The sequence below is a fragment of the Cervus elaphus genome, chromosome 11 (assembly GCF_910594005.1).
Source record: "Cervus elaphus chromosome 11, mCerEla1.1, whole genome shotgun sequence".
Taxonomy (NCBI): Eukaryota; Metazoa; Chordata; class Mammalia; order Artiodactyla; family Cervidae; genus Cervus; species Cervus elaphus.
Window position 1 is genome coordinate 69,882,900 of NC_057825.1, and position 15,181 is coordinate 69,898,080.

The 15,181-nt window shown below is 34.6% G+C and overlaps 1 protein-coding gene across 1 annotated transcript in view; it reads left to right on the forward strand.

The window, feature by feature from the left end:
• LOC122703124 overlaps positions 1 to 13,588 on the forward strand; it is a 176,506-nt gene extending 162,918 nt beyond the window's left edge. Inside the window, exon 5 of the mRNA XM_043917192.1 lies at positions 13,477 to 13,588. Within this exon, the coding sequence (XP_043773127.1) occupies positions 13,477 to 13,588 (112 nt within the window). The remainder of the gene's footprint in view (positions 1 to 13,476) is intronic.
• Positions 13,589 to 15,181: the final 1,593 nt, after the last annotated feature.

Consider the following 15,181-nt stretch of genomic DNA (forward strand, 5'->3'; position numbering starts at 1 on the left):
CCAAGGAGAGAGTGGAACTCCAAGACTGTGAAGAAAGAACAAGTATAAATCTAGATAATGTGAGACACAGCCTCTTCTGACTTGTCTAAGAACTTCTACATTCAGGAAATGTGCTTCAGGCTCGTTCTTGCAGAATTATTGTTCAGAGAACCTGAATAAACACTAAATCAGAGAAATATCTCCAAATACTGATATTTTATAGACCCTAAAAGAGTTTATCCTTTTATAGTTAAGCCAGTGAGTTAGTAAAACTGCTATGAACCAGGAAATTTAACCACCTTTGAATATTTGATTCTTAAATATAAAGATATAGCTGAGAATCAGCAGATACTTGAGAAAATGATCCAATTTAAATAAGAAAGAATAAAACAGTCAAACAAAGAGTGAAGAAGAATTCCCAGAGAAAAAGTTCACATTGTCAGGTGCAGAGGAAGTTTCAGATTACCACATTTCTTATCCACAGGAAGATAAGAATGTTTGCATAGACACAAGCATACAGTGTTATAGGAAAGAATCAATGTATTATAAATAGCTTTTAAAAATAATTGCCATATAGCCTATACAACACCAATAGCAACAGAAATACAAAAGATATTTACAAGATAAAGTCAAAGGAATGTCCCTGAAAATAAAATAAGATGATGATTTATAAGAACTGTCATAATGTAGCAAGAAATAAATTGACTTAAGTTGAAATAAAATCTACTCTTTAAATTTCATTCTTTTTTCTTATTCATTAATTTTAGGTTTCATCACATACCTTATTTTCAAAGCTCTCCCTTCTATATTTAATAAGGAACTAAATCTCATTAGTCATATCTAAAAATTACCTTCTGAATCTCATTCTACTTACTCATACACACTAGTGATTCCTACTTTTGGCTCTTACCCCTCTTGCCAGTAACACTGTGACAGCCCTCTAATTTTGGGTCTGCCCCTTAATCAAGATCGTTGCATCACCTACAGTGTTGCCTTTCTAAAAATGTAATTATGTCATGACAATTCAAGCTATTTTCTAGTTCTTTTTTTGCCTATTCCAGAAGAGTGAATTATTCAGCCTGGCTTACAAAGGCTTTGTACATATCTGGTCTGGCTCACATTCTCAGCTTCATCTCCAGTCACACAGTTACACTAACTTCAAAATATTTTATGCAAAATTATGACCATCATTCATCCATTGCTTTCTTTCCATATGCTTATTGAAGGGGGACAGGGGTGAGTTAGTCAAAACTCCTGTATATTAATCTGTATTTCCCCTCCTGAAATGAACTGATTTTGTTTGGAGGAAGTTATATGCTTGCAAGAATCAAGTGTCTTATTGTTATTACTTTATTTCTATGATGAAAAAAAATTCTTCCAGTAATAGATGAGAAAGGAAAGTTGACAATAATTCTCACTGGATTTTTGTTCACTTTGGAGACAGCAGGTATATATCTTTATTATGTATAAAAATGAGAGCTTTCAGGTCAGTGCTGGGAGAATGTTTAAATAGAATACAAATTGAAAAGGTCACTTTAAGGTCAAACATCACTATTTTGGTTACCGTAGTTACATCTTTTTTGTCTTTTCTCTCATTTTCATGTATTCCATTTATCACTGTTCTTCCAGTCTTCTCTTCACACCCCAACCCTTAACCCAAGTTAGTTTCACATGCAGAATAACAATATTAATGAGCCACTTAGAAAACCTTAGGTATACTTTAATGTGAGAGATCAAAGTTTTGGTAAAGTCAGTTTATTTGATTGTTTAATTTAAATATATATTTTTAAAAATATATACTTTTTTGTATTTCTAGCATATTAGACATTATTTATAAAATTTGAATCAATCCTTTAGTGTTATTATTTGCATAATAGTTTTAACTATGGAAATAAAAAGCAAATATAGAGGCAATTGAATATTAATCTAAAACAAATTTTGTTGTTTTCAATAAACAACAGTTTTAGTTCAGAGATACAGAGTACCAGAAGTCTCATGCCAACCTCTGCAATTAAAAATTAGATATACAAGCTGCAAATCAATGAAATTAATGACTTTTCTTGAACCCATCAGTGAAAAAACTTTCCAGGACAATCAAGTAACCTAGAATATTGGGAGAGAAGAAGATGCTTGCAGGGAGAAACACAATCTGAGTGTGTGGTAACCTAGGAAACAGACACTGCAGGGTGTTATATATGCCAGTAAGAAGATACAGCTAATAAATTTTAATGAATAGCTATGATGCGAGTGTGGTAAAGAACAGGAATGTAAAGTACATAGAGGTATAGATACAGGCAGGGTCACACTCTTCAAGATTTTCCTCTAAGATTTTTGGAAGCTACTCATAAGATTGAATAGAATCCTGGGAAGACTTTTCTTGTGGTGTTGGTAGGAGGAGACAAGCAGTAGCCACTAGGGTCTTATGGAGAGATGCTATACCCATCTCTGCCATCTTTATTGTGGAGAAATGGCTTTAATCCGCATAAGGAAGATCTACAGAAATTATATTGGCAATGTTGCAGCTGAGAAGGGGAGCTGGCAGAGAGATGGAGTTAGTATTATCCATGACATGTGCTTCCCTGCTGGTTCAGCAGTAAAGAATATGCTTTCTAAAGTAAGAGATGTGGGTTTGATCCCTCGGTTAGGAGGATCCCCTGGAGAAGGAAATGGCAAACCACTCCAGGATTCCTGCCTGGGAAATTCTGTGGACAGAGGAGCCTGGTGGGCTACAGTCTGTGGCATCACAAGTCAGACAACATTTAGCAACTAAACAGCAACAACAGCATGGGCAGGGAAGCATGAAAGGTTTGCCATGACAGTTAGAGGAAGGGAAGGAACACTTGTGAAGACCAAAGCCCTGAAGCAAAGGGAAACAGAATCTGCCTAAAATTTAGTAGGAATTTGAGTATTAGAGAATGGCATCTTCCCACTCCAGTTACCTCCAGGCTATCAAGATAAAAATCAAAATAAAAGTGGATTACAGTTGAAAGTGCTGCAAGGGACTAATTCTCTTGAAATTCTCTGGAAATCAGATATTGAGGAAAGTCCTCTGGCAAATTAGCCCACCTAGACAGCATATTAAAAAGCAAAGATATTACTTTGCCAACAAAGGTCCATCTAGTCAAAGCCATGGTTTTTCCAGTAGTCACATATGGATGTGAGAGTTGGACCATAAAGAAAGCTGAGCACTGAAGAATTGATACTTTTAAACTGTGGTGTTGGAGAAGATTCTTGAGAGTCCCTTGGACTGCAAGGAGATCAAACCAGTCAATGCTAAAGGAAATCAGTCCTAAATATTTATTGTAAGGGCTGATGCTAAAGCTGAAACTCCAATACTTTGGCCACCTGATGCAAAGAACTGACTGATTGAAAAAGACCCTGATGCTGGGAAAGATTGAAGGCAGGAGGAAAAGGGGACAACAGAGGATGAGATGGTTGGATGGCATCACTGACTCAATGGACATGAGTTTGAGCAAGCTCTACGAGTTGGTGATGGACAGGGAAGCCTGTTATGCTACAGTCCATGGGGTTGCAGAGTTGGACACGACTGAGCAACTGAACTGAACTAAACTGATAAAGCCAGTCAGTAGGAGGACATGAAGCCTGTGGTATTTGGAAAGAAAAGTAGTAACAGGAAACTTTAATTCCCAACTCCTAACTTTATTAACACATAACCCCATTATTTTTGTCTCTGGAGAAAAAAGCATGCACATGTCTAGGTACAAACATATTAGATATGTTTTAATAAATATTTTATAAATGTAAATATAAGTTGCATATGTATCTTAGTGCCCAGCTGTCAAAAAAAAAAAAAAAAATATTGCAGGGCATTACAAAAAGGCGGAAAAAAAAATCACAGTCTGAAGAGACAAAGATACTATCAGAACTAAATTCAGATGTATCAAGGATATTAGACTTAACATACATGAAACTTAAAATAATAATGCTTAGCATGTTAATGGTGCTAATAAAAATAGAGAAAACATGCATCATCATAATTTTGAAGGTAATTTTACTATAGACTAAAAATAGTTAAGAAACGACCAAATGGAAATGCTAGGGGGCTAGGGAAAATAAAAGAGAGAATAATGGCCTAAGATCTGCTTTGCAGTTAAATACAACACCATCAAGGAAACAATCAGTGAATTCCAAGATTGTTGTTGTTCTTGCTCAGTCACTAAGTCATATCTGACTCTTCATGACCCCATGGACTGTAGGCTTCCCTGTCCTTTACAATCTACTGGAGTTTGTTCAAACTCATGTCCATTGAGTTGATGATGCTATTTAACCATCTCATCTTCTGTCACCCCCTATGTTTTTGCCTTCAATTTTTTCCAACATCAGCATTTGACTGTTTGCATCAGGTGGTCAAAATACTGGAGCTTCATCTTCAGCATCAGTACTTCCAATGAATATTCAAGTTTGATTTCCTTGAGGATTGATTGATCTGATCTCCTTGAAGCTCAAGGGGCTCTCAAGGATCTTCTCCAGCACCACAATTTGAAAGCATCAGTTCTTTGGTGCTCAGCCTTCTTTATGGCCTCTCACATCTGTACATGACTAATGGAAAAAACATAGCTTTGACTCTATGGACCTTTGTCAGCAAAGTGATCTCTGCTTTTGAATACACTATGTTTGTCATAACTTTTCTTCCAAGGCACAAACATCTTCTAATTTCATGGCTTCACACTATCTGCAGTGAATTTGAAGCTCAAGAAATAAACTCTGTCACTCTTTCCATTTTCCCCCATCTATTTCCCATGAAGTGATAGAATCAGATGCCATGGTCTTTTTTATACCAGCTTTTTCACTCTCCTCATTCATTCCTGTCAAGAAGCTCTTTAGCTCTTCTTCACTTTCTACCATTAGAGTGATATCATCTGCGTATCTGAGGTTGTTGATATTTCTCCCAGCAATCTTGATTCCAACTTGTGATTCATTCAACATGGCATTTCACATAATGTACCCTGCATAGAAGTTAAATAAGTAGGGTGACAATATACAGCCTTGAGATACTCCTTTCCCAATTTGGAACCAGCCTGTTTTTCCATGTCCAGTTCTAACTTTCACTTCTTGACATGCATACAGGTTTCTCAGGATGCAGGTAAGGTGGTCTGGTATTCCCATCACTTCAAGAATTTTCCATAGTTTTTTGTGATCCACATGACCAAAGGCTTTAACATAGTCAATGAAGCACAAGTAGATATATTTTGTTTTAATTTTCTTGTTTCTCTATGAACCAATGAATGTTGGCAATTTGATTCCAAGATATTTCAGTAGAAATCATACAAAATAAAACAAAAGGAAAATCATAGGAGAATATTAACACTTTTGGAATAATATCAAATGATATAATGGCACATCATTTTAATCTCAGAAATAAAAAAATGAGAAAAAAAATGTGAGGAAAAAATAATGGTTAAGAAATTTCCAAAATTAGTGACACACACCAAATCATAGATACAGTAGTTTATAGAACATCACAAAAGCTTACAGAGCACCACACAGATAGCAAAAGTAATCAACACAGAAAAACTTATTTGTATATGAATCATATTCAAATTACTGAAAATAAAAGCAAAGTGAAAATCTTGAAAAGTAGAAAGATATATTACTTACAAAGGTACCAGGGATTAAATTTTATAGCAATCTTCCCATAAGTAATCTTGCAATTAAGAAGACCGTGGTTTTTAAGTGCTGATTTAAAAAAAAAAGAAAATAAAAAATAACTGTCAACACAGAATTACATTCCTAGCAAAAATACACATTAATGAAGTAGGAGAAGTGAAGACTTTCTCAGAGAAAACAAAATTAGAATTCATTGCCAGCAGACCTAATGCATAAGATATTCTAATGAAGGTTTTCAAGCAGAGAAATGTGATATACATAAGAAACATTTCTCAGTAAACAAGAGAAAAGAATAGTGTTGAAAATAGGAAAAAATGAAGGTAAATGAAATGTTTTTGTTATTTTATTTGCCCTAAAGATAACTTAGTAGTTAAAGAAAAAATATGTTGTGTGTTATATAGTACATGGATATGTAAAATATATAAGAATGGTGAAAGGGAGAATTTGGAACTATATTTTTATAGGTATGTATATTACAAATGAAGCAACATAATATTATTTGAAGGTAGACTTAGATTCCAGTATTTAATTATTTATTTCTCAAAAGTAAAACATGTTTTGAAGACTGATACTAATGTATTTCATATATATAACTTTACTATAAATATATACTAATCAAGTTAGTCATCAAAAACAAGACTGGAAGCTGACTGTGGCTCAGATCATAAACTCCTTATTGCCAAATTCAGACTTAAAGAAAGTGGAGAAAACCACTAGACCATTGAAGTATGATCTAAATCAAATCCCTTATGATTATACAATGGAAGTGAGAAATAGATTTAAGGGACTAGATCTGATAGACAGAATGCCTGATGAACTATGGACAGAGGTTTGTGGCATTGTACAGCAGACAGGGATCAAGACCATTCCCAAGAAAAACAAATGCAAAAAAGCAAAATGGCTGTCTGAGGAGGCCTTACAAATAGCTGTGAAAAGAGAAGCAAAAAGCAAAGGAGAAAAGGAAAGAATGCAGAGTTCCAAAGAATAGCAAGGAGAGATAAGAAAGCCTTCCTCAGTGATCAGTGGAAAGAAATAGAGGAAAACAATAGAATGGGAAAGACTGGAGATCTCTTCAAGAAAATTAGAGATACCAAGGGAACATTTGATGCAAAGATGGCTCAATAAAGGACAGAAATGGTATGGACCAAAGAGAAGCAGAAGATATTAAGAAGACGTGGCAAGAATACACAGAAGAACTGTACAAAAAGGATATTCACTACCCAGATAATCACAATGGTGTGATCACTCACCTAGGGCCAGACATCCTAATGTGAAGTCAAGTGGGCCTTAGGAAGCATCACTAAAACAAAGCTAGTGGAGGTGATGGACTTCCAGTTAAGCTATTTCAAATCCTAAAAGATGATGCTGTGAAAGTGCTGCACTCAATATGCCAGCAAATTTGGAAAACTCAGCAGTGGCCACAGGACTGGATAAGGTCAGTTTTCATTTAAATCCCAAAGGAAGGCAATCCCAAAGAATGCTCAAACTACCGCACAATGGGACTCATCTCACACGCTAGTAAAGTAGTGCTCAAAATTCTCCAAGCCAGACTTCAGCAATACGTGAACCGTGAACTTCCAGATGTTCAAGCTGGTTTTAGAAGAGGCAGAGGAACCAGAGATCAAGTTGTCAACATCCGCGGATCATCAAAAAAGCAAGAGAGCTCCAGAAAAACATCTATTTCTGCTTTATTGACTATGCCAAAGCCTCTGACTGTGTGGATCACAATAAACTGTGGAAAATTCTGAAAGAGATGGAAATACCAGACCACCTGACCTGCCTCTTGAAAAACCTATATGCTGGTCAGGAAGCAACAGTTAGAACTGGACATGGAACAACAGGCTGGTTCCAAACAGGAAAAGGAGTACGTCAAGGCTGTATATTGTCACCCTGCTTATTTAACTTAAATGCAGAGTACATCATGAGAAACACTGGCCTGGAAGAGGCACAAGCTGGAATCAAGATTGCTGGGAGAAATATCAATAACCTCAGATATGGAGATGACACCACCCTATGGCAGAAAGTGAAGAACTAAAGAGCCTCTTGATGAAAGTGAAAGAGGAGAGTGAAAAATTGGCTTAAAGCTCAGCATTCAGAAAACTAAGGTCATGGCATCCGGTCCCATCACTTCATGGCACAACGATGGGGAAACAGGGGAAACAGTGACAGACTTTATTTTGGGGGGCTCCAAAATTCACTGCAGATGGTGACTGCAGCTATGAAATTAAAAGACACTTATCCTTGGAAAGAAAGTTATGACCAACCTAGACACCACATTAAAAATCAGAGACATCACTTTGTTAACAAAAGTCCATCTAGTCAAGGCGGTAGTCGTGTATGGATGAGAGAGTTGAACTATAAGGAAAGTTGAGTACCGAAGAATTGATTTTGAACTCTGGTGCTGGAGAACACTCTTCAGAGTCCCTTGGACTGCAAGGAGATCCATCCATCCATCCTAAAGGAGATCAGCCCTGGGTGTTCATTGGAAGGACTGATGTTGAAGCTGAAACTCCAATACTTTGGCCACCTGATGCGAAGAGCTGACTCATTGGAAAAGACCCTGATGCTGGGAAAGATGGAGGGCAGGAGGAGAAGAGGACGACAGAGGTTGAGATGGTTGGATGCCATCGCCGACTCAATGGACATGAGTTTGAGCAAACTCCAGGAGTTGGAGATGGACAGGGAGTCCTGGCGTGCTGCGATTCATGGGGTCGCAAAGAGTCGGACACGACTGAATGACTGAACTGAACTGAATACTAATCAAGATAATATCCATTGATTGTTCATTGATACAGAATGGAGAACCCAGCAATAGATCATCAGAAATATAGTCAGCATTTTATTCAAAATTGCACTCAAATTCGGTTGATGAATGATACTTTTTTCAATAAATGGCACTGTACTTATTGTACTTCATATTAAAAACAAATAATAAACCTTGACACATACCTCTCACTTCATCCAAGAACTGAGTCAAAATGGACTATAGACAAATATAAAATGACACAATTTCTGTAAAATATAAAATCTCAGGACCTTGAATTTTATGATTTTTTTAATATATGACATTAAAAGCATTATATATAAAAAGCAACAAGTTTAACTGGTGACTTTATCAAACAAACCTTTTTCTTTGTGAAATTTTAGTGTAATGAAAAGGTAAGCCAAATTCTGGAGAAAATATGCATGTATCGTATATCTGACATTAGCTTTTATCCTGAATATAAAAAGATTCTAAAAAATTCAGTAACCAAAAAGACTGAATAAGAAAATGAACATAAAATCATAAGAGACACATTCTGACAAAAGATATATAAATGTTAAGTAAGCAAATGAAAAGTAACTCAATATCATATTATTATGGACATGCATATTAAAATCATGCTGAGGAACATTTAGACCATTGCTAAAGTGGCTGAAAAATATAAAATGACAATATCAAGTGCTGTCAAGCATGCTATACAAAGAAAACATTTCTACTGCCTGTGGAAACAGTACAGCACCTCTGAAAGAAAAATAGATGATTTATCATATAAAATATAAACCAGCAAATATATACTATTACCAAAGTGCATTGAATATTTATGCTCATACAATAATCTATTAGATGTTTGAATCAACTCAGTTCATAAATTCCAATATTTGGAAACAAGATACATGTCATTTAATAAGTAAATAGATATAAATGCGGTAAATCCATACAATGGAATAAACTATGGATTTAAACAAAAAGAATGAGTCTCAAATTTTACTACGGGAAAGAAATCAGAGTCAAAAGTATAAATGTTTTGTGATAGCATTTATATAATATTTTGGAAAAGACTAAATTCTTGAACCAGGAAAAAAAAAAAAAAAAGACCTGTACTTGCTAAGGGGTTTGGGGAGGGAGGAGAGATAGGCTGTAAATAGGTTGCACATTAATAATTTTTATCATAATGTGGTATTCTGTATGTTTCTGTAATGGCAGATGCATTATTGTATGAAGTTTCCAAAAACATATTGAAGCACATAGTGCAAAAATTAAATTTTACTATCTGAAGATTTTTTTCATTTCAAATAAGGATGTGGTAGGAACTGAAGATAGTTCCTACTGAGGGACAGTGAAAAATAAATCTAACTAACTGAATTAAAATCCAGGACATTTTTATTGAAACTAGTGGGAAAGAAAGGCAGTGGCAAAGTATACAGACAGTATAAGGCTAAAGACAAAAATTATTGGTAGAAAAATTGAAGCAATATAAATAAAGTGCATACTTTAGGTAATTAAGTTTTACCATGTTAATTTATGAAATTTGATAAAAGTGACATAGTTATGCAAGTTGCTAACATTAGGAGAAATAGGGGGATGGTAATGTGAGAATTCTGTGTACAATCTTTGCAGCTATTTGGTAAATCTAAAATTATTTTGAAATCACGGTAAAAGATAGTAGCACTTCTGGAAGTTTTTTTCACATGTAAATTTAGTCAGTTGGTCTGTCTCAAAAATCCACTGGGAATTTGATAGCGATTATGTTGATTTGTAGATAAGTTTGGAATATTCTGCCACCTTAAAATAGCAAGTCTTTCAGCCTGAGGACATGATATATTTCTCTGTTCATTAAAAACTTCTTTAATTTCTTTAGCAGTGGTTTATAAGTTTCATTTACAGGACTTATACCACTTTTGTTACACTTATTTCAAATTATTTTACCTTTTGAATGCTGCTTAAATAAACTTGTTCAAGTCTTCTTTACCTTTACTAATTTTCTACTTGCTTTATTATTTATTGTTTTTTTTATTGCCATCTCAGATCTTCTCAGAGCCCATCTGGTTTATATTTTCATTTAAATTACTGGCTTCTCATTGCAACTTTCCCTTTTGTTTCTTTGCTATTATATTCATTTCTCTCTTGAATATTCTATTTGTTGCTCATTGTTAGCACACTTATCTTTAGTTCTTTTATTATATGTTACTATTTTACTTCGAACATTTTAATTATAGCAGCTTTAAAAGTGTTATTTGCTAAATTAAATATCTGGGCTCACTCAGAGTTAAGTTATTTTGGCTGTCATTTGCTATGTTGCTATTTTTTGGTCACTTTTCTGTTTATATTCATGCTTAATAATTTTTAGTTAATTGAAAATTGTAGTTAATATAGTAATTTTGGACTTTATTTTATTATCCTGAGAGTTGCAGTTTTCAATAACTTGCCTGTTCTTAAGTTTTATCTACTATGCAGTTGATAAAACATTTAATCTTTTCTACTTGGTTTCTTGTTTCTCCTATGTGTGGGTGTATGTCAGTAGTCACATAATGTGCCTAAGTCCATAAGGCTCTGTGTTCTGTTGAGCTCGCCCTGAATGGGTAGAGAAATGCATTTAAATTCCTTAGAAATTTTCAATAGCCCGTACATTTTAGATTTTCATGGTTCTTTGGGTCACCCCACCCCCACCCCCCACTGCATGTGTAGTTTATCTAGCGCCAAGGATAGGTTTGGAGCTCCTTTCAGCTCTTATATGGATCTGTCACTTTTAGGATATCACCATTAAATTCCTGCCTTGTCTACTGCCCTTCCAGAACTGGGACCTCAGTTTTAGATTCCCGTGTCTATATGGACATTGCATATCTTTCAAACTGAGCCGGCTGATTTTAGTTGGCAAAGACCTGGGCATATCTCCTATTCCCACATTAAATCAAGTCTGCACCTGTAAAGCTGATAATTTGCCCAAACCCCATACCAGTAAAGCTCTCATTTCCAGTGATCAAGCAGGGAAGAGGGCAGAAAGAGGGTAGGAGCATTTCCAGGCAAAAAGTCACAGATGCAGCCTGCATTTTTGTAACACTTCAGCACTTTTTAAAGAACAAATGCTTCTCAATACTGTTTGCCTTTGGCTTATTTCTGGTGCCACTGAATGGTTGTTACTGGCAATACTGTCATTTATACTTGTTTTCTGCAAAGAGTAATCATCGTACCTCCTCTTTCTATCACTGTGTGGAATACTTTAATTAATTACTTTTTAATTCTAATTAAATGAATTGACTTAATCAATGTGGAAGTCTTACCTTGGTGCCAGAAAGTCATTAATACCTCTCTAAAATTTTCCAAATTCTCTCATTTTTTAAAAATAGACTAGGATAAGATGAGTTTCATGAGTTTTAGTAGACTACAGAAACATTATTTTAGTTACTTTATATTATTTTAATTTTATTAATAGCAGATGACGGTGACATTGAGTTGCCGTTTAATTTTATTGATATAAAATCTTTCTTTTAAAAAAATTAGGTAACAAAGGTAAAATACTAAAAGGAGAACATTAATCTATTATTATTACAAGTCCTGGATAATATGCTGTGATGGTTAATTTTATATGGCAACTTGTCTGGGCCATGGTGCTCAAATAGTTTGATTAAATATTATTCAAGGTGTTTCTGTGAGGGTGTTTGTGTGAAATTTACATTTACTTCTATGGACTTGGAGTATTGCATATTGCTTTCCATAATGAAGGTGGATCTCATCCAATTAGTAAGGAAATGCAATTTCATATTTGTCAATTCAATCATTCTTCCTAAACATCTATATGTCTCTTCTATGAACATATTAGCATTTATAGAACAATTGATATTTGCAAAATATTTTAGTTACTTTAATTATTTACTCCACAATAAATGCATTAAACTGCTGTTTTAGTATAATCACAAGGTAACTCTCAGAATAAACATACTTATTGTTTTCTATAGTGCTAATGTCATGGTAATTACATTTTAGAAATTAAAAGTAGAAAGTTCTATTATACTTGCCATTATACAATCACTGTATTTTAATGTATGCACATTAAAATGTGTGTGTGTGTGTGTAGGTATGAATATCTATCTGTCTTTCTTTCTTTCTACATTTCTATCTATCTGGATTGCATTCTACACATTGAGATATTAGTCCTAGAAAGCAGGAAACACTGAGTTTGCATTGCATATTGTTATATACAATAAAAAAAAATGAATCTTAAGATCAATTGCACTTTTTAGCCCTGTGAAAAAGCTATTAATATTCTGAAGGGCATAAAGTTGAAAAGAAAATATACCTTCCAATACTCCTTCACCCTCCAAAAGAGAGATTTGTATCTTTTCCCAGATAGAACTGTGAAGGATACAAAGGATCTCTTATAAGTAAGTAGGGGTTAAAATGGAATGAATATCTCCATTAAAAATATAAAAAATATAAAAATATATAAAAATATAAAATATATTATAAAAATATAAAAAAATATTTTTTAAAATCTCACATTAAAAACATTGTGAGAAAGTTAAGATTTTGCTTACTCATTATAAGTGGCCCCCACCAAGAAGCACGCCTTGTGGCCTGATACCATGCAGACCTGGGATAAGTGCCCTGGTCCTAAAATAGTCAGATCTGAAATCAACTGTTACATGAAAGAAGAGTGGAAGGAATCTCTCCTCTTCAATGTCCATATATTCAGAGGTGTTAGTACTTACAAGGGCTCAGTTAGTATTAGTCCAGGAAAGTAATCAGGCATGCAACACATAAAGACTATTTCCTACTACTTGCAGTGAAGTTCTGTATAGGTGAGTGACCTCCAGGGCAGTTCTAAAGTAGATGAGGGCTTCCCTTGTGGCTCAGCTGGTTGGGAAGATTCCCTGGAGAAGGGAACTGCTACCCATTCCAGTATTCTGGCCTGGAGAATTCCAAGGACTGTATAGTCCATGGTGTTGCAAAGAGTCATTCATGACTAAGTGACATTCATTTTCACTTTTCAAATATTGAGACGTTTTAATCACTCACTTATACAGAACTTCACTGCAAGTAGTAGAAGGTAGTCTTTATAGGTAAAGAGAATTCTGCGGATATTTTAACTCTGTATTTTTCCTTCTTAGGAAAGAAAATAAACAGAACAAAGGAATACCCCAGGAAAAAGGTCACAAAAGCAAGCTACCTGTGATATCCTGGGCCATATACTCAGGCCTTAACATAACTGAGGATGTGTGAATGTTGCCCTGTAACCTAGAGATGGTTCTGAAGTAACAAATTGAAAAGGGATGACTTTCTACAGCTCCAGGCATTTTTCTTCTCTTTCTGAATGAATAAAATAGATTCCTTTACCTGGGTAACATATGAATATGACTTCCTGGCCTTTGTAAATCAATTTGGAGATTCAACATCATTATCCGTGTACTTTTAAGGCACACTACTACGTGGGACATACTACTGTGACACCCTACTACACATTTGCATGTGATTTGCATAATCTCTTTGCTTTGTGTAAGTTCTGTACACGCCTGTATAAGTAGCTTCTGCTCCCATTTCATTATAGAGCCTTGAAAATCTTGTGCTCGCATTTCACCTGTGAATTCACAATGTGTACATCTTTGTACTTTTTCAAGTTTCCATGGTATATAAATCTCCACTTTAAGATTAATTTTTAGATATATTTTTGTTATAATGTGTCTATTTTTTATTTCTGAGAGCAATTTACATGATTATATCATGGATTCCAAGACCCAGGTGGGCTTATTCTGCACAGCTCCAGTTTAAAAAACAAAATATTTTGTTTAAGTTGTTTATTATTTTTACAGCATAAATTAATATTTATGAAATGCTTCTGCATATACTTTATGGGTATATATGATAATGCTTCTTTGTTATTATTCATCAGTCTGTGAATAAGAAAGAAAAAAAATATAAATGAAGGGTAAATGGAATAAAAAAAATCCCTGTAATATCTATCTGTGGAGCCATAAAGCAATAAGATGGCTTGATGAATCTTTTATTTTTTAAAAATATTGAAGTCTCTCTTTCTATCTCTTGCTCTCTCCACCCCCCACCACAGAATTATAATTATAAATCTTTTCATAATAATTTAAATCAGTATAGTCTTAATGAAATGGTATGATTTTTGGCTGCTGGTTTTATGTGTACTCATGGCTTTTGAGCAGCTGTTTTTGAGACATAGAAGACAAATCAAATAGCATGAGAGAGACAGATTTTTGAGACATTGGGACAGGGCATTAGCTATGAAGCACTAGAAGTCTGATAAATATATGTCCTGAGGCCCAACCCAATTAAACACATTTAAGAAAAATTTAAAAAATTAAACACAGTAAGAAAATGGACTATTTCAGATTGGTTTCACAGAGTTGCTGACAGACTCCTTCAAGTATTTAAATTCAGCTCAATTGTGTCACCATAGACAAATGCCATCTCCTTTTCCTGATATGATAGACTAAAGGGACTGTGTTGATGCAGTAAGATCTTCTTGAATAAACTCTTTTATTTTTCTTCACTTTATAATTCCTGACCTTGTCAACAGGCAAAGTGATTTTGTTAGGATGAAGAATGAATAATGCTTTATAACAGATGTCTTCAACCTTAGTTGTGCTTATTCCTGAGAGAGGCAGACTTTCCAGAAAGTACATGGCATAGTTCATTTTAAGAGAATTGTGTAAAAGATATTCATTTTTAAATGTTCTTATGTCTGAAAATGGATCAAATTGAAAATTCTGCAGGTCTGGAAGTTCAGATCTACTGATGTTTCTGAAGCTTCTTTCCCATTTTCACACTTTGCACAGTTGCCTTTGATCC